Here is a 19,883-nt window from a genome sequence, read left to right as displayed (position 1 = left end):
GTTCTGGAGTGAGGTCGAGCAAGTTTCGGAGGACCCAAGACTGAGCGGTCCCGTGCGCTTTCTTTCAGCTGCAACGAGCGTGGCCACATAGCTCGCAACTGCCGGTCGACACGCACCAACAACCGTTGCTACCACTGCGGCGAGGTGGGCCACCTGGCGCGGGAGTGCGAGATGAAAGCCTGAGAACGGACGGCACGAGACAGACCAGCACTACCACCTGTAGGGGGGCTCCACAAGCCACCCCAGCCATCCACCTAGGCCAAGAAAAAAAAAAGAAAAAAGGAGGGGGACGCCACGGTAGTGTTTCTCTCCCCTCGTATCTCTCTGCCCCCACGGAGCCCCCTTGGCCTCCCGCTTTGGAAGGAAGACTCCCTCTGCACCGCGCGTCTTGTCTCTGGGAGGGACGAGTTCTCTCTCTCTTTCGCAAAGTCTGCTTTGCGGCGATGCTTCGCGAGCAGTCTCTTTCATTTCTTTCATGCGCACATGATTACCTTTTTTTTCTTCTCACGCACATGTTGGGATTAAAGGGAGGGATCAGTCGTAGTGTCCGGAGGAAAAGTGCGCCGCTTGCAGTGTTGTGCGTGTTTCCGCTTGGTGGCATTAGAGGGAGTTGCCGGGGGAGTAGTTTGCTGTCGGCGGCAGCGGCGGGAGAAGCTGCTTTTTTTCTCGAGAGGCACATTGGGGTGTGGTTTAGGGTTGAAGGGACGTGGAGGAGGTGGAGGTCGGCACCTGTTCATTGTTTTGGTGCCACTGTGGGCGGGAACCGTTTCCGCCCAGCTCGCTCGTTACCCCGCCTCTTCTTGCCCCCGAGCCCGTCGGCCCTTCCCCGCCCGAATGCGGGCATGCTGGAACCAGGCATCTTGATCAAAGTCCGGGCGGATTAGAGACATGCGAGCAAAACGAGATTGTGCCCCGTGTTTGCGAGGAACAGCTTCCGCTAGTCGCCATTGTTACCGTGAGGGGGGAGACCCGTGAGGGCAGCCTACGACCCGCAGCATTTGCCAAGGGTCACATGGGTTCCTCTAGGGAGAGGTAAGAGATCTTTTGAAGTTTGCAAGACGTCGTTGAGCACAGGCTTGTCAGCTGAGAGCTCTTCGGAATGAGTCTCAAGAAAGTGGCTGTCGTACCCATCGTTGCGGAGCGGTATGCAACTCCTCGGACGGGTGCACGGCTGGTCGTCCCGTCGTGGCGAGGAAACTTTACGAAACGTTGCGCCGACGTTCGGCACGAAGAAACCATATTTATTTTCTCCTAATAAAGAAAGCAGACGAGTTGGGCAGGAAGCGTGTTGTTGCCGCCGCGTGTGATCCCGATTTGTGGGGCCGAGATCCGGGGTGCGGTTCTTTGGGGAACGATGTGGATGACGCAAAACCCCTTCTTTTGCGAGGGATGCTCAGGATTAGTGTACAAAACAGAAACGGGGTTTTCTTCTTTTTTTTTTTCTCACTGTGCTTGTACAAACATCTCTCCAGTTGTTTGGTGTTCTCGGGAGACTCCGCGAGAGGTCCTTTGAAAATGGCAGACAGGTGGCGACAGAATTAATTACTTTTACTCTCGCGTCGTCGTGCCCAGTGGGCAAGAAATGGGGCAGATTTGGCGCGTGCTTATGACTGGGCATCTCAAAGGGACCACGAAACTTTATCTTGGGCTCGAGTTTTACAATTCTCTCGTAGCGTGAAGCCAGCACGTAAGGCTAACAAGGGAGATCTGTGTGCTTGCTCCTTTTTGTACAAGTTCCTGTCTCAGTTTTCTTTTTTTAATTTTGACAAAAGGGTAATGAACATAGAGCCTAATTTCTGGTATGAGACTTAAAAAAAAAAAAGTTGGAGTGGAGTATTTTTGTTTCCTATGAAGGCTGGCTAACTTCATTGCAACACATCTAGTGCCATGCGGGGACATTGATCAACGTCACCGAAGTTTGTGTGTTCAATTGTGGAGCCGAAACATTACAGCCAAACGTGGCTAACAGACTTGATGTGAGCACCGCTTCATTGCCGGGCCTTACCCGGAGACAAGTACCCTGAACTGTAACAAGGTCACCAAACTGTAACGGGGTCTGAGGTGCAGCGTTTGCTCCAAGTACCGTCACCCCAGACACGCAAACATCCGTAACGGAAACCGGTGCCAGAATACCCGACCCCATGCTCTGCTGGCGAGTTGAAGTGATTAACTGCTATATTTTCTGTAACGGCCTGTATAAATGTAAAGAAGAACCGACTAAACATATATAGTACAACTGCTGCGAAAATAGACTGATATCACCAGCCAGTTTTGTTACGCCGCGTTGCTCCTGCTATGCATCGAGGGAACTTTTGTCTTTTTACACGTGGGACAACCTCCCTGAAGCACTACCGGTTCAGAGCATGACACGGCACGAGGTGTCTTGATAACTCCCGCCTGCCTCCTTTCAACTAAAGTTATGGCGGCGTCACGCACTTGGTGAGATCGGTCTATTGGGAATTCACTCTAGAAATTAATGTTCAGTGAAAGTGACAAAAATTGTTTCATGGTTCCTTTGAGCTCACTCAGTTATCGGACCTGCAGAAGCATTCTTTTAGGCCGATGATGGCGGGCTTCCCCTGTGCTCGCCAAGCATGTCTGTAAAGAGGAAGGGGCTCCAAATTGTCTCGGCTGAGGTTGCAAAGTATGAACAGAGTGAAGGAAGGGAGTGGTCTATCCTGTTTTTCGTCTTTATAAGGAAAATCCCAGGAGCACCCCGTGCAGTCTCCCAGAGCCCATCGTTAAAACTGGAGGCAGTCGCGCCATTTGAACACGAGAATGTCGGATGTTGCCCCTGCCTACGTTGTATTTTCATGCTGCAATGTTCACAATGTGTAGTTGGAGGTATATATATATATATATATAAAATAAATATATGTTACATGTATATACTTGTTGGAAGAGAGGGCAAAAAGCTTGCCAGATATTTACAGCTGGTTCGTTAAGTGGAAGGTTGTTTCGAATCCATCCCCAGAAGTAGCGACGACGACGAGGCATTTCGGTCTTGCGCGAGACCAAGTGAGCTGAACCAACACTAGTCTTCTCTACAAAGCACTTGCATGTCCATTGTGGAAACAGACAAAACCAAAAAAAAGTATCTCACACCAACACCTTAGTTTGAAAAGAGTCCACAATTCTCAGAGTTTTGGGGTGGGAGGGGAGACATTTTCCGCTTGTTGTTTCATTCACGGGGGACAGTTTCTCCCCTCGGCCGTTTTCAAGAAGAGAGCTCCTGTATTTAATCGAATGTTATCCACATAACGGAGGTGTACAAACTGGGATGTGAGAATAAACCTACAGAAAACGAGGTGTCTCGTTCGCTGGTCCTTTGTTTTATTGACCGTAACTTGACGAAGAGCAAATGCCGTTTCCCCCTCGACAGAGGCGAAGCACGCAACAGCCCTTACTGATGGTTGTCGGAACCATGGGGTTCCCTATATCCCTATCTAGGCCTAGCTTCAACCAGGCCGTGGGAGTCATCGTTACCATTTGCTGCAGCCTCCTGGATAGAAGGAACCGAGGCTGAATTCCCTGAAGGGGACAGCTCCCCCTCGCCCAAGTAGGGTGAATGCGCCGCCGGCGCACCCTTCAGAATGATAGTGGGTGCAACAGCTACTGGCCTCCCCGGGCGCGTCCATATGTTCGAGGCTACATAAGCCGGCCCCGAAGGAGGACCGGGCGCTCTCGTCGGCGGAAACCCTGGCTCTACGGAGCTCAGTTTTTTTTTTTTTCTGGGCCTCCAACTTCTCATTTACTAGTAGTGCGATAGTTTAACATCTCCCCTTCAACGTGCCGATTGGATCACTGGGGCCGTACCCTTTCCCAAGTTACAGTGAGACGGAGTATACCTTGATGCAGGTAAGAGTCTCATTCCATGCCCTTTTCAGGAAGGTGCCAAGCAAGAAGTTAAGCAATGCATCTCCAAGGTCCACACGAATACGTGGCTTGCACGTGACGTCGTCGCACCGTGCCGACGGACATTTCCATTTCTTCTTGCCGAGAGAAAGAAATCCTGTGTTTTAAATAGTAAGCTGCAATAGGTGGTCATTGTGATGGCCTTGCTAGTCGCGAGGCCATCACAATGGCTGTTGAAGCTGCGTCCGTGCGAGCCATGGATTGCGTCCTTCCCATTTCAGTGCTTGCTCAATTCCTTCGTGCCAATAAAATTGGAAGCTTTGCAATGGTACTACCATACTCGTTTGGCAAACTGTTCTAGTCTGCGTGCAGTCAAAAAATTATTTGTTTGTTCCGTCGAATGTGCGAGGCGCAAGCTCGCTTCATCAAAATTGAAAGCTTAGTTGTGGCCTTGCTCCGAGCTTACTTCTGGATATTTCCAGAAGACACCTGTAGGAACATTTGTTCGATCCCCAGTGAACGATATATTGAAAAGCCTTTCGAGCCTCTCGTGTGACCGTGATGTTGTAAACTTGAGACTTTTTTCTCTTCTCACCAGGATGGAGCACCCATTACAGGTACCATAACCTATTGCAAATCACGGCGTGCTAGGCTGTAGCGTTTTTTTTTGCTTGTTTCCACCTCGTAGTGTCAACGATTGTTATTTTGCGTGCATGGCAGTGTTAAGGCCTGTTCATACATACAGCGCACAACTGTATCGGTGTGCTTGCTACTGCATGCAATTCCGCCTATTCCTGTTCGCACACACAATACAACACCAACTTGGCGTTAAGTTAGTGCTGACAGTAGTGCTAATGCCGTGCTGGCTTAGTTACTTTAGCGGCAAGTAGCGTGCGCACACCTGCCTTTATGCGCACGAAGAAGCCAAGACGTGGTGGTTTGAGCCATGGTGCAATTCGAGATACAGGTGTCCCTTTTTGCCACTCACAAGGAAGAGAACCACCAAAAGGTTAAAAGGCACTCTAAAGATTTTTTTATGGTTGCTAATTTGCCTAAAAAGTGGCTCGGCACACCGACAAACATGGCTGTACCAATCCCCCCAAACTTAGTGTAAAAAAAAGAAGAAAATTGCAAAGGTAGTGAATTTTGTCCTGTGTTTCTTGAACCAAGAGCACCTCATGGCAGCACCGAAATATGACAACAGAAATGTACAAATGAGCAGTAAACCACGTTCCCAAGTGATAACAATATGTTTGGTGGTGGGAAAAGAATGCTTGGAAGCTCATTCACTGAGAAGCAAGACAGAAATGCTCGACATACTCTGTTTAAGACTACCTGCGCAACCTGCAAATCTGTAGGCTGTTTTCACATAAGTTTGGCCGACCATGTCCAGAACCAATTTTAATTTTTACGAAAATAATATATTTAACTCGATACCCCTCAGAACAAAACCAAATTCTGTTTAGCGAAAAAAATGTTTTGTCTTTGTAGAAAAAAATAAAATAAAGGCACACTCTTGGTGCAAAGCGCTTTCTGTAAACTGCGCGGATTGGCATTTTGGGCACCTCTCCCCAGAAAAGTGATGCTGCTATGGGTCTATAAATACTTACTTGACAAACTACGTATGCGGAGAATCAACTCCAAATGTTTATCATTAAGGATCAACATTGTTAATTTCCAGATGAAAACAGCAAACACTGCACATAGCAAAAAAATACTTAATTTTATCTTTTTTTTTTTTTTTTCATCCATAAATACCAGAACTTTCAAACTTTGCCAGCATGTTGTCCTGTAACTTATTCATAATGGTGCATTGTCGTGGGTATCCCAACAAATTTTGATTAAAGCTTATAAGGGACCATTTTAAGCTTTAACAAGGTTGGAAATCAATCAATTAAAAAAAAAAAGGCCGTCTTTGTTTTTCTTTTTTAACTCCCACTTAAGGCCATTAACAGGTACCTACAGAATCTGCAAAAATATGTTGCATTACTTTTGTCTTTGAAGTTATAAAGCTAGAAATATGGCCATATCAAGGCTGCTGTGGCACCGTGAATGGGGCGTAATGACCCATAGATGAATTAATTATTTTTACAAAGTGAAAATGCTCGAGGGTGGTCAGAAACAAATTGACGGCACAGAAGCAGACGGTGGTTTCAAAGCGATAATTCTTAGTGCATTTTTGTATAAGAGTTGCAGAAAATGCACCCGGTTCTAACAATTGAGAGGCACTCATGCCGCATACTTCACTGGGCCTGTTTTCAATAGCCGGCGGTAACACAATATGGCGCGGCGGAACCGGCGTGCCTCCTTACAGCATTTGAGCAGCTGCCACGGTAGACCATAAAACGCAAAGAGAACACAAACACTAAGGAAAAGCGTACCGGTCGCTTGAAAGCGATAAGAAACCCCAGAGGTAACATTCACTTTCACTTGCCTTTCTCGTAGACCATCCTGCGGATGCATCTGGAGTATCGTCTGCGATTATAGTATACGCCTAGCACTCCTTGCGTTTTGATGGCTAAATCATGCAGCTTAAAGTGGGTGTTCTGTGCGGGCCATCTCGACAGGCACAAGAAAAAAAATTTAATATCAAAGGAACTTTTGCAGTGTGAAGGATTTGGACATCACTTAGTTAAAGAAGCATATGCCAGGAGCAGCTCACTCCATACGAGGTGCCAACCTTTTGTGTCGTAACTGCTTCAGCCGTTTCAAGCAACTTGCCTAAAAATCTCCAGAGACATCCCAGCCTGATTAAAGTTTTGTTCTTCAGGAAACAGCCGTCGAGGATCTGAACAGATTCGTTCAGTCAACAGAAACATCATCTCTGAAATCACGGACTGAGCTGAAATCACATTGTCGGAAGCCTTCCGCAACGTGGAAGCAGCGGGAGATCAAGAGCGTTCTCATTAAAAAAATTTTATCGAGCCTAATTGCAGCATAAGGATTCGCTGAGGACTCATCGTCTCAGTAATAATGATGATGATAATGACGCATAGCTAGAGAAAAAAAAAAAAAAAGCCCTAGCATAGGGTCACCTAGCAGTACTCAAGTAATGCTGCCAAACCAAGCCAATCCATGTGCAGCCAACATAGAATCTCAAGTGGCGGCTTCTCGGCGGTTCTTCCTGCCGATCGCTCACGACGATTTTATTAAGAAAATCTAACTTCATGCTGTTCAAAACATTGGTCGTGAATATCCGCAATATCTATCGCGCAGGCCACGGTTCCTCTTTTAGGTCCGAAATACCGGACAATTCCGAATTATCGGCGTCCGAAAAACTGGTTGGTGACTGTACTCTTGCATAATGGCCACAGCAATATTTATACTGTTCAAGTGTTGATCGCAGCAGGTTAGCATCGTTGAACGCGCACTTACCAAGCACCAGAGAAGCAACACCAACGAAAACAATCTCGGCGGACGTTCCTTCTCCTCGGTGCACCGGTGTTCGGTGAAAAGCGCACTCAACTGGGCAAACGCACCGCAGTTGACATTTAGAAAAATCCGAATATCAGAGTTCATCTCGAAGCGAATACTGAATAGAGCATTACTCAAAACTACTATTCGAAAATTCAATAATTTGTGAAACACAACAGTTTTCTCTCATCCTTTTGGATATTTTTGTTTGCCTTAGTCAGGGTTCGTACAGCTCCTTAAAATCCTTGAATTGAAGTCGTTAGGGGTGTATGGAAGGGAGTCGTGGTGCCAGGACTGTCATTTGGGAATGCAATATTGTGTACGAGGTCAGAAATCCAGGCAGGTTGAAAGATACAGCAAAGGAGTGTAGTTAGGTTGGCATTGAGGGCACATGGGAATACACCAAATGAGGGAGTACAGGAGGATATGGGTTGGGCATTTTTTGAGAGTAGAGAAGTGATCAGTAAAGTAAAATTTGAACAAAGACTAGTTAAAATTGAGGATACACGGGCAACGAAAACGGAGGGTGGGGGGGGGGTGGGGGGGGGTGGGGGGGGGTGGGGGGGGGTGTACGAGTATCGATATATGAAAAGTCTAAACACTAAGTGGACAAACCGAACCCGCAAGCTGAGATTTAAATACATTCAACGAGATGGAGCCGATCAGAGCATATCAGTAGAAAGGGGAGTAAAGGAAACAGGGAGGAAATTGCGGAAAGAGAGAGTGCAGGGGAATTCAGCTTTAACAATATACAGGGCACAAAAACAAGAAAGGAACAGTTGTATGATAATTGATTGGGGAGCTCATTACTGTTTGAAGCAAGAACGGGGGTGCTAAGAACAAAAACGTATAGAACTAAATTCCAAGAAATTGACACGCTATGCAAAATATGCAACCACGAGAGGGAAACTTTAGAACACATAATTTTAAGGTGCACGGGGCTTCGTCCCACCCTCTTGGGGGGGATGACTACGGATTTGGAGGGGGCTCTGGGGATTTACAGACGTGGATGGACAAGGGATAGGGAAAGAATTGTGGTAACTAAAAGGAGATTGGTAGACAAAATCTAGGGAAGGGTAAAAAAAATATACAAATAAAAAGCAATGGGATCACTTTAAAAAAGGGGGGGGGGGGGGGTTCTGTTATAACAAAATTTATACATATTAAAAAAAGAAGAAAAAGGGATGACGAAATGTTAGGTTAGATGGTGCAAGCTGCCACCCGTTACAAAGGGTATACGCATTACCATCCATCCATCCATCCATCCTAAAGCAGTGGTCTCAAACTCATTTCAGTATGAGGGCCAGATAGCTCACCCTGGGTGAGCTATCTGGCCCCCATAGAGACCAGACAACCAGCTTGCCCGTTGTCTGGTTGCCACCGTCGCTCATAGATGGCGGCAACCTTTCGAGCCTTTCCACTCTGGATTGCCGACTTGCAGCCGGCCATTACTTCATTTCCATTATACAGTGCAACCCACTTATAATGATAATGAGAAAACCCCAAATTTCAATCGTTATAACTGATTATCGTTGTTTCTGGACTAGAAACTGATTATTTCCAGTCTAGAAACTGATCGTTATAAGTGGTACATCGTTATATGTGGTATCATAAGTGGATTGCACTGTAGTACAGCTTCACTGGTCTTCCTTCTTTACCAGAGTGGAAAGGCTGAAAGTTTTTTCTGTCTTGCAAATGCACTTATTAGTCCACCTGAAGGAATATTTGGTCAGCCATGAAATCGGAGTACACTTCAGTCATTTAAACCTGCATAAAATGGTTGCTGCTTGTCTGTTTGAAAACAAATGATATAGGAAAAAGCAAACACCTACAAAAAGCGGTTGGGGTATGAGATCGCCCTCCCAAAAATGTCTCCCAAATTCCAAAAATTAACACACTTCAGTGCCGATTGTTAAGAGTTCATTTAATCATCATGTTTTTGCACACAGTTTGGTTTGAGAGATTGCCATTGTTCACACAGCAGCCAGTCTCATTCTTGTTCCCCAACAAATGGCAAAGAACCGACCCACCTGGTAGACCAACAAACGAACAAAGAAAATCTGACCCAGACATTCCTAAGCATAGATGTGGCCCAGGGAAGAAATTGGGGAGGGGGCTGTACAAAAAGAGGGGCTTCATAGGCATAGGAAAAGCTTCCACCACGGCAGAAACGTTTGCGAGAGCACCGGTGGCAGGATAGATGGCGCTACGTCGCCTAGGCGGTGCTCTCCTGCTGCTGTGCCGCCTGCTGAGCCAGCAGTGCTGCCCTTTGCCGGCCCGTCCTGATGTCCTCCTCCCACCGCTTCCTGTACATGGTGTAGCAACGCATGGTCGCCTGGGCATCTTGGACCTGCGTTGGAAGGCAGGCCTTGCTGTGCGAGTCTTTGGCGCATTTGAGGCCTATTCACACGTACACCACGGTGCCAACAGACTTATGTCAAAACTTGAAGCACCTCATCGCAACGTATTGCATCGTGGGAAGTTTCCAGAATGCAACGCGCGTGGTGACGAATTTGTGGAAGTAGTCTATTCCTCAGCCCTATGGCACTGTAACTGTGCTCAGATACATTCAACTCCTCCATTTCTTGCTCACACATACAATGTAGCACTAACTTAGTGCTGACAGCAGTGCTCATGCACGTATAAAAACCAACCAAAAAAAAACAAGACATTTAAAAATTATTTTTTTATTTCATTGTTTTTAAAGTGAAGAATGCAAAAGAACAGCATTTTCGATATCGGTGCAAAAGCATTCTTTGGCACTGATATTGGAAGTGCTAAGCAAACATGAGGGGGAGGGGGGGGGGGGGAAATTCTCTTTCCTTTCTGCTCATAGTCCTGGTGTTTTCATGCAGCTTTCTCGCATACCATTTTACTATAATGCTGAGAAATGTCATAAAATGGCAAACGGGTGAGCACCAGTTTTCTTGAAGCACGGGTACCTCTAACCATGGTCTGGAAACTAACCTCGGTAGCTAAAAGTGCCCCCACAAATTCCCACGTGCAACCGGCACAAAGTGCTCAAATCACGCTCCATCAGTGGGTCTTAGCTGGCACCACCAAGCAGATATGGAACCAGTTATCGGACTCGAAACACCGTCATTCATAATAAAAATGATACATCATTCTGACCAAAGAATTTCACAAACGTTTTGAAGTAACTTGTTTCACCAAAAACTGCACTGTGGCTTTGCGAGATACGGCAACACTGCTGCAAGTTTTTTTGTTGTCACTGTGATTACCCGACACAAAAGGTTATACTGCCGCAATGCAGACCAATCCAAATTGTCTGCAGCATTTGCAAGTTTTAAAAGTTCTCTCTGCGTGGTCAGCCGAATTCAACCGCTCGTTTCACCGATTTACCCGAGCAAGCACAGAGAAAGTGGGAGAGTGTTCGGGAACTTTGACATTCATTAGGGTGCAGCTTGAACTCCTGAAGTATTGTGCATGATCTTCCACAGTCTCGTAACAATTCCTTGAAGCATCAAGCAGGTTGTACAGTAGCCTTCATTCCCACTCAGATGCTCAACGAGCCAAGACGCAGCCTGAACACGCTGGCCGTTGTGCAGTCACCGACCTATAAATATTGGTTCTGGCAGTCAACCGTCGGCTCGAATAATATTGCTCGATGTCACTAAAATGTGACTTGGCATCGTAAACAAGTACAGACTCTCATTAACTCAAACTCCAGAAAGTCACAAATTTTGTTTGAATTACCAAGTTTTAATTATCAAAAATTGAACTAAATATGATGCAAAATAAAATTATTATTTGCCATAAGAATGGCTACACATAAAAAGCAGATATTGGGGTTCCTGTTTTGTGAATTGCGTACCTGCCAAGTGCGGAGAAACCAAATCTGGGAGAATTTCTAAAAGGGGGGGGGGGGGGGGGGGGAGTTGCATTTTTTCATTAAAAAGAAATATAAACAACAAATTTATATGAAGACATCCTCATCACATTTACATTGCACTGCCCATACTAGCGAGATACAGCTGGGCCTCGCTATCATTCACTGCAGCCGTTTGTTACGACAGCAAAAACTCCTTGTTTAAGTGTGGGGAGGAGGGGGGGGTAATTTGCATTTTCCAGATTTGACTGTCATTTGTACAACTGTACAAATTCGTAAAAAGTCTGGAGTCCCTCTGGTATTACAGGAGACTTGGCAGGTATGGAAATGTATGACCCCTCAAAAATTTATCCCTCATCGGGCCAAAATGTTGCCTAATTTGAACTAATAAGCAATGAAAACGGGCTCAACACGGCAGTTTTCATAACAACCTGCGCGGACGCTGCCGCAGCGTTCACTCAAGTTGCTATGGAGATTTCCACGTTGTCCCCGTTTTTATAGCTGATGGTGCCCTGCTTGAGGCCCGTTGAGTGCATTAAAACATAGTGGGACAACCAAAACTTTGACATTTGTTTGAATTAACAGGAAGCATGAAATATCCGAGTTTGAATTATCGCCAGGGGCAGACGAAGGTATTTTCTGAGGGGGGGGGGGGAGGGGTTAGGTGTTGGTCAGCGTATCAGATGTTTAAGACCTTTCCCCCCCCCCCCCCCCCTTCCCGTTTCCACTCTAAATTTTTACACATGCAGACTTCAAGAGGGGGGTCAGGACATCCGTACCCCCCCTCTGGATCCGCCCCCGATTATTGCGAGCCTACTGCATGTGCGTATTGAACTAACTATTGTTTTGAAGCATTGGAGTCACCCAGTCAAGGCCACTTTGTCAAACAAAAGTTCCCATAGGTACTGATGTGGCCTAAACTTCCCTCACCTATAAATCACCGTTAATTACATAAAAATGTTAGCAGGAAAACCTGAACTGGTTAGGGTGACCAGATGTCCTGTTTTAGAGGTTCATATAACATTGTCCCATCATTTTGCCCCAAAAGAGCCTCCTGTCCTGTTTTTACCGCGAAAGGCAGTTGACAAATAAGTACTATGTGAATGGAAAAAAAAACGAAGAAATATTGTTTCGCAATGTTTCATTTTACCATATTATTCTGAAAATGTTACCTCTTATACAGTACAATTTTGAGCACTTTCCCTCGTTGCATCTGCCAAGAAGTCTGCCACTTTTTTTGTAGTACTACCAAATTTTACGTGTTAGTTTGGCAACACTGAAACAGCGACGAAAGTCATTTGTCCGACCCCGGGACAATATGCAGTTCTATGCTCAAATGACAATAGTTGGATACAACACAAGACAGACAGGGGGAGGGAGGAAAAGAGCAGAAACTAGGAAAGTTGGAAGTGGAGCGACCTCCTTTCCACAACGGCTTTTCTCGTGCGTGCCCTTTTCCCCTTCACAGTATTACGTTGTGTCCGACTACAGTAGCAGTTTTTTTTACCCCCTCCTCCCAAACCTGAATATCCCGTCTTATACTCGGAGGGTTAAGGACCCCCTAGAATTGTCATATAATTACGCTCAAAAGATGCTGCCAGCTCTGTGTCTCCAAACTTTCTCCGTTCGATTAACATGCACTCGGTAATATTTCCGCCGGCAATCATTGCTAGAGGAAATGCGCGTGCCCGCCCCCCGCCCGTTTCTCCCCTGACATTGTCTCGTGGTGCCCTCCAAGTGTCGGGGAGAGAGAGTCTGGGACCCACCGAGCTGTGCTCTCCTTCCTGCACCTTGACCCCGAGGATCCTCTCCGAGAGGGCCTTGAGGGACGGGGTCCGGCCTCCAAACATGTTCCGGAAGGGCCGGTATGCGCTCGTGTCCCGGATGCGCCGCTTGGGGTGGGACAGGAAGAGCACCTGGGCACAAGAGGGCACAGGACGGCTGCACTCACTCTCCGGACCGTATTGCCCTCCTCAACGAAACACCGCCCAGGCCGAAGTCGGCGAGGAAACGTGTTGGCTAAATGTACACGTTATAACATTTTGACGGGCGTAGAAGCTGGCAGAAGAGCAAGTTGAAGGAGTATCAAGGGGAAGAGCTACGCCTTCGGTCAGCGTGCCCATAGCATATTATAGTGCTGCCTCCGCAACTTTCTGCATAGTTTCGGTCAGATATATCTGCAACATTTGCTAACACCGTAATTTTGCCTCCAGCGCACGTGCAACAAAGCATGTGCACTGCAGTTGGTGCCCTTTATGCCGACCGAAGTTTGTGAAGGGCATAGATATGCCTGGTTTGTTCTCGCAGACAAGAAAGAGAAACTCCCGTGCCACTTGGCTTTAGGGTAAATGCGGGAGGTTATCTTTACGTCCCATTAGAAAAATTCTAGCCTAATTTACTTAACCACACCCACAGCCTCACCTTGAGGTCATGGTGCACGGCATGGCCAACCAGGATGCGACCATTTAGAATCTCGCTCACTTCCTTCTGAACCTTGTAGAAGTCTTCGCCTGAAAACAAGAGTTCATTCCAGAATCGGTTTCGTGTGGTTCTTGAAGAACGCCCCGCTGTCCTACAAAACAACAACCTCCAACCTGAATTCAGTGCGACGAGGTGAATTGGCTGCAATGTCACTGCCACGCGGAAATGATGCTGCATCCACTGTTAATAACGGTAATAAATATGTCTTTCTCATCTCGGTGTAAAATTGCAGTGATGTTGGTATGATACCAGTACATCTTGCACAACAGTAATCACTGTCCTCTCCAAGAACCTTCGCTTTGCAGAGACTTCAGGTTGATGCTCCTTTCAAGTGAGATTTTGCGAGAAGTATTAGCTTTTCAACTTTTTCAACTGAAGAAATATTGCTAAACAAATTCTGGCAGACTGCCTCTATTAAAAAAATTTCAGGTGGAATTTCAGCTTACACTTAACAAGTAGGGTGTCTAGCAAATTATTATTTTGAAATTCCCCGCGTTTTCCAGGTTTTACCTGACGTTTTGAGGTGGAATTCCCTGACCGCTGGAGAGGCGGCTAAATATATAACCATTACAACATAAGGCATTGAGCATTGAGCACTGTGAGAATCATTTTGCACGGGCTTAATCCAACTTGCAAATTCCTAAATATTTGGACTCGTCAGGTCTGGATTCAACGAGCACTTTCTTGCCGCCGACATTGCCAGTGAAGAGGTCACTTCCAGAAACGCAATGAAAACACAAAGCTCAACCACACACGTTAATGACCAAATGGCAGCATGGCCGCCAGATGCACACTTTTGGATACTTTTGTTCAAGGCTTGGATTGGATTGGGGTCTGCGGCTTTCCCATTTGTTACTAAATCTAGAAGCTCTAACTGGATCTAGCCTAGTGTTGTGATCTCAATCCAATCCAAGGCTTGGATTGGATTTGTTGGCTGTTCCCTTTGCACCAGGTAGCACACACTACATTGGGTGAGCAGAGCCCGCGCTCTGCTCTAAGAAGAATTTATTGCCAATTTTTCTGTCCCCAAGTCTTTGTTCCGGACACTCGATGGCGTTTCCGGCTCATTTTTTCTGACTGAGCTCGCTTTTTGACAATATCTCTGACTTTTCCCGGTAATTAAAATTTCCCTGACGATTCCTGGTTTTCCCAGTCGCTAGACACCCTGAACAAGGCATTATGTGAATTGCATCTGCAAGTCCAACTTTTCCATGCTTCCATAACTACCTCTGGAAATACGCCCCAACCAATTTATTAAAAAGGACACATGCAAAGGAAAAAGCTTTTTTTCGTTTCAAACAGGCTAGATGGAAAAAGAATATTATAAAACAAATTTACAACGAAGAAAAAAAAAAATTCAGAGCTATATTTACGGTGCAAAGCGAATTGGTAGTTGGCGCCCGCGGGAGCCGCTGCTGGTCACATGCACTGCCGCGCTGCGTCGCTGCCACCGCACACTGAGCGTTGTGCGACGCAGTTTCAACGCGTTTCTCCACGCCGCTGGCGCCGCAGAAGTTTGTCTGCTTCGGGGCGTCGCCGCCGTCATTTGACTGGCGCACAGGTCTATCACGTCTGCTTGCGCTTTTTCAGGAGTTTCCTTTGGGCTCTAAAAGTTACTTGTTAATCGTAGTTTTTTGTTATACTTCAAACAAAGATGAATAAGCTACTTTTAGAAGCCATAGGAAGCTTCCGAAAGAGTGCAAGTACCACGTGACAAATAGGGACCAGTCACGTGACAAATAGAAACCACTTTTCCGCGGCACCCGCGGGCGCCATCTACAAATTCGCATCGCGCCATAAATATAGCTCTAAAAATTTTTCTTTTTCGTAGTAAATTCGTTTTATGACCTCCTTTTCCAAACAAATGTTAAAAACTTTTTTCCTTTGCATGTGTCTTTTAAGACATAGGTGCCTGCAAACAGGACAAGTAAAACAGCACAATGATAGGCCGGTTCATTGTACCACAACTGCTTTCACCCCAGCTGCCGCCACCCGCAAAAACAGTCGCAGCTCAGATTTCATTACGCCAAATTGTTTCCAATGAACCGGTAACAGCCACATGGTTTCATTCCATTTAGGGTTCAAAATCAAACGTTCCATTACGGTTTTGATTTTGTTTTGGTTAAATCAAAGATAACGGCTTTGATCCAATTTTCGGTTTGGGTTCAGCACCCTGTTCCCAACCCCTTCGACGAACTCACCCTTCTCGAGATCACTGGGCCTGACGCCGCTGACAGCCGTGCGGTAGTCCACCACCTCCTCGAGTGTCTTGACGAACTTGTCGTAGATGCAGTGGCCCATGGAGTTGACCAGCGAGACCCTGGCCAGTACAGAGTCCCGGCCCTCGGGGCCCACGCCCACCATCTCGCAGTCCATGGCCACCACCCGAGTTGGCCTGCGAGTGAGCATGAACGGTGAACAAAAGGCTTACACCAGTACACGTTTAGTCAACTCTGAATATGGGCAACATTTCGTGAAAAACATAACAATGACTGCCATAATAATGTTTGGAAATGCAACGACTTTCCAGAGTGCCCCCCAAATGCTTTACACACATTCCAAGAACTTCGTCGAAACAAAAGAAAATATTGGCTTTTTATAGCGCAAAGCCAATGAGCGATGCCGCGAAGGCTCGTTGTGAGAGGGACCGCCCAAAGTTTGAACCCTACATCTTGCACTCTGGAAGTGGAAATGGAACTCTATATCACAAGAGGCAGTCATTTGTTATTTAAAGTGAAATAAAAGTTGAATTTGACAGTGTACATGCAACGTTACAGACAACAATAAAAAAAAAGCTGTAATACTTAACAGAAATTTGGAATTAAGAAAAGGATGCTTAGACCAAACTTTTAGACAAAGTGCAAAGATTTGTACTGACAGTTGACAGGTAAGTTCCAGATTTGTCACATCTGCCAGCAAACAAACTAAAAACGCATACAACCTTGCTAACCTTTAACATGAGGAACTGTGGCACTCCTAGAATCAACTTTATGGTTGCAGGGAAGCTGAAAGTTGCTGCTAGTGACAATTATACAGGTTGATTCTAAGATGCTCGTGAACCCTTGTATATGAAGCCACCGATGGTGATGTAGCAACAATTACTACGCACTTGTTGTAGGTGCCTTTCTTGACCAAACCATGGCTGGCAGCTGTTGTGGCTGCCGGGGGAGGCTGAGGAGCTTGGTTTTCGGGGTCCAACAGAATCGGGTCGACGCCATCAAACCACACTTCTGCCTTCCTGATGGAATAAAGGGTGGCCGTTGAGTCCCCCAAAGTGTTCCACACTCTTCCATTTGTGGGACAGAACCAAGCAGTCTAAGAGATGCCACTGACTCACCGAGTCTGCTCAGGTGGACTGGGCACCACCGGTTTACGTCCGTTCCTTTGGCGATGGGGAGGCTGGACGGTATGCTCTGCCTTGTCACCAATCTTCAGTGTCTAAAATGATAAGGTGAAGGTAGTGAGGTGGCGTGAGTCTCGAACGACTACGCAGAAACCAACTATAGAAGGGAGACGCTTTACTCTTTCATCGAGTGAAAAGAAACGGGCGACTCGGGTAAAGCTACAACGTCACCGATTTAGCGAACGATAGTTCAGCAAACCATAACTTAGAAGGTTCGTGAGCCTAATAAGACACTGCGAGCTTTATTACGAAACACTCCAAGTAAGATTCCCTGACAAACAGAACGGCAGCCCTTACAAACGATGCGACAAACGCTCAGAAACGCGTTGCGAATGCAGGGTTAATGTCAGTATGACTAATTTCAGACATCTCACCTCTTGTAGCAGTTTCCAGTTGCTCGAAGCAAACTGCAATTTCCTAGGAAAAGCCGTGCGGGTTTGAATCGGCGCCGGCGCATCGTCCTGGCGCGTCTTGCCCTTCTTGGAGGGCGAGTAACCATGCTTTGCCGACAGCTGGGCAGCAGTGTTCTTGTTCTTCGGTTTGCGCTTTTGCTGGCGCGGCACCACATCCCCTGACGCGGAGGCCATGGTTTGTACTTACGAATTTTCACAAAAGCTCGAACTGGCCGGATACGACGCACAAGCTGAACAACGCGTCTAAATGTTGTTCAACCTAGCATGCAACTCGGCGCATAATCCAGCGTGTTCATGAAAAAGCTAATGGTAGTACTATTAGCACGGTTCCAAATCGAGATTGAAATTTAACGGCCACGAGCAAGCAGCCATGCCATCGCACGCAACGTTACTAGATACTCTTCAGTTCTCAAACTGCGGAGCTCCGCCTGACGCCAATCTGTTGCGCTCCGCTTGGGGGCGCGCGCGACGGAGTTTGCCCGGCAGGCGCCAAACCCCACGGCCGACCCGGCATAGCAACACGTGAAACACGTTGCGGGTATTGTGCGGCGGCGGTGTTTCCGTTTGGTTACGTTTGTGCTCGTAGCCGCGTGTGTTGCGTTTGTGCATCGTGCTACAACTGCATGAACCATGCCACGCTCTCGTGCAACGGTGTAAAAGCGGGAACGATTCTGTGCGATTTGCGGGAGAGAAGAGACATTTTTTCAGGCCACCCAGCGACGCTGACCGCCTTGAACTCTGGAAGCGCGCAGTACCAAGGCTGGGCAAAAAGCTTTCGAGCTCGTCTTCCGTTTGCGACCTTCACTTCCACGATAATGACATCTTGAAGGTCTTCGAGCACAACGTTTGTGGTGATGTGGTAGCTATACCGTGCGACAAATTGGCACTGAAGCACGACGCCATGCCTCGCCTGTTCCCGAATCGTCCTAAGTATCTTTTTAAACCGACACGGAAACGCAAAGCACCTACTCGCAGACTGTCCCCGGCAAAAAGCAGGCGCCGAAAAAAACAAGGTGAGCGGTCGATTGCAGCAGTTCAAGGCGAGCCGAATGTTGTACTTGTTCGTGTGGAGGACACATTGAAGACCGCTGGAGAGGCTCGTCGATCAAACAGAGCTAGCTTGAGCAATGAGATTCAGGCTAGGCTACTGGAAATGACATTTCCATGTGTTACTCCTGACCAAAGAGTGATGAGCACAGCTACTCTAGAGGTTCACCAGGCGACAGTGTTGCGTATTACCTATCTGGGTATGTTGTACACAAAACGAGCAAGCGCACAGAGTGCCAGTTGTGCCTGCATGACATTAGTTCAGCAGCTCCTGTCGTCGGTTCTGACGCATACTTGACTATATATCGGAGCTTCAAGGAAGGCAGCCTGAGGCACCCCAGCAGTTTCACTCTCTCGTGATGAGGAAGGTCTCTGTGGGGACTTGTTTTGGAAGGTTCTGGACAAGCTGGATAAGTGCAATGTAACGCGGCTGGGTTGTGATCAGCACAAGCCCACGTTCATGTGCCAAGTGTTGTATTTTTTTTTTTTTTTTTTTTTTTTTTTTTTAGTCACGCGGATGCATTTTTACGCGAGGGATGTCAACCGTCGCCTGCAATTCTCGAGAGTCGCCATCGCCAGCAAAAAAGCTCGTCTATCATGAAACCGTGTTCAACAATTGCATTGTGTGTGCGTCTTTGTGTCTCGCACTAAGTGCTTTTCGCGCCCCCGAGAGAATAAAGTTTCTTTGCTTTGCTCATTTTTCGTTTTCAGTAACGAGTACGCAAACAGTGGCGGTGTTACTTTCCGGGCAGCTTCGCCGCTGCTCCTTTTTCCTGTTCATTCCGCTCATTTAGAGCCTCTGCCCAACGTCTGAAGAGGTCCCTAATGACTGCAAAAATCGGAGGCGCAATGCATGACACAATTCCAAGGCAAAGATTGCCATAATTTTAGACAAACCCCCGAGATTGGGGAAAAGATGAAGGACAACACAACACACCGAGTGTCACACAGAGTTGAGACTGTGTGTTGTTTTGGCCTTCGTCTTTTCCCCAGTCTCGGTGGGTTTGTCTAAAATTATGTTAAACTTTCACCAGCTCGTTTGCGCCCTAACGTTTTCGTAAATAATTCCATTTGCTGCACAAACCGCCAGCGCGTCGCGCTACGAAGCGCAGGGCACCGGGCTAACGGTGGCCGCCGCGCCATCTGGCTAGCGGAAACGAAAACGGGCCACGCATCGACGGCCGCCGCCGGGGGAGTTTGATAACTGAAGGTATCTAGTAACGTTGATCGCACGCTCGTCCGTTGATGAACCTGGCGAAAATGTGTAGAAAAAATGAAACGTGCACAACAAAAACAAAATGAATGGGTGGACGGATGCTAACGCCCGTACCCCTTATATTAGGCGGTAGCTTGCGCCACCTAGCCTAAAAGTTAGGAATCAAAAGTGCAATTTTGTAATTAAACTTCAAAAGATCGGACC

General features: G+C 46.9%; 2 protein-coding genes and 1 pseudogene across 2 annotated transcripts in view; 2 read left to right on the top strand and 1 right to left on the bottom strand.

Annotated features, from left to right (window-relative positions):
- Positions 1-3,307, top strand: part of LOC115312841 (cellular nucleic acid-binding protein) — a 42,893-nt gene extending 39,586 nt beyond the window's left edge. Inside the window, exon 6 of the mRNA XM_029971775.4 lies at positions 69-3,307. Coding sequence (XP_029827635.2) covers positions 69-183 — 115 coding nt within the window. The 3' untranslated portion in view covers positions 184-3,307. The remainder of the gene's footprint in view (positions 1-68) is intronic.
- A 5,865-nt stretch (positions 3,308-9,172) lies between these two features.
- Positions 9,173-17,800, bottom strand: LOC8043070 (RNA exonuclease 4). Its single transcript, XM_029987876.3, has 7 exons — positions 17,378-17,800; positions 16,938-17,038; positions 16,710-16,838; positions 15,802-15,995; positions 13,541-13,629; positions 12,886-13,035; positions 9,173-9,619 (listed from the first exon to the last, which is right to left on the bottom strand). Exons 1-7 carry the CDS (start codon positions 17,588-17,590, stop codon positions 9,485-9,487), a joined length of 1,011 nt encoding a protein of 336 aa, XP_029843736.2. The 5' UTR covers positions 17,591-17,800; the 3' UTR covers positions 9,173-9,484.
- Positions 17,801-18,280: 480 nt separating this feature from the next.
- LOC120849560 lies at positions 18,281-19,064 on the top strand (annotated as a pseudogene).
- Positions 19,065-19,883: the final 819 nt, after the last annotated feature.

Source organism: Ixodes scapularis, unplaced genomic scaffold (assembly GCF_016920785.2).
Source record: "Ixodes scapularis isolate PalLabHiFi unplaced genomic scaffold, ASM1692078v2 PGA_scaffold2__306_contigs__length_199485367, whole genome shotgun sequence".
Taxonomy (NCBI): domain Eukaryota; kingdom Metazoa; phylum Arthropoda; class Arachnida; order Ixodida; family Ixodidae; genus Ixodes; species Ixodes scapularis.
This window is presented reverse-complemented; position numbering and strand designations above follow the sequence as displayed.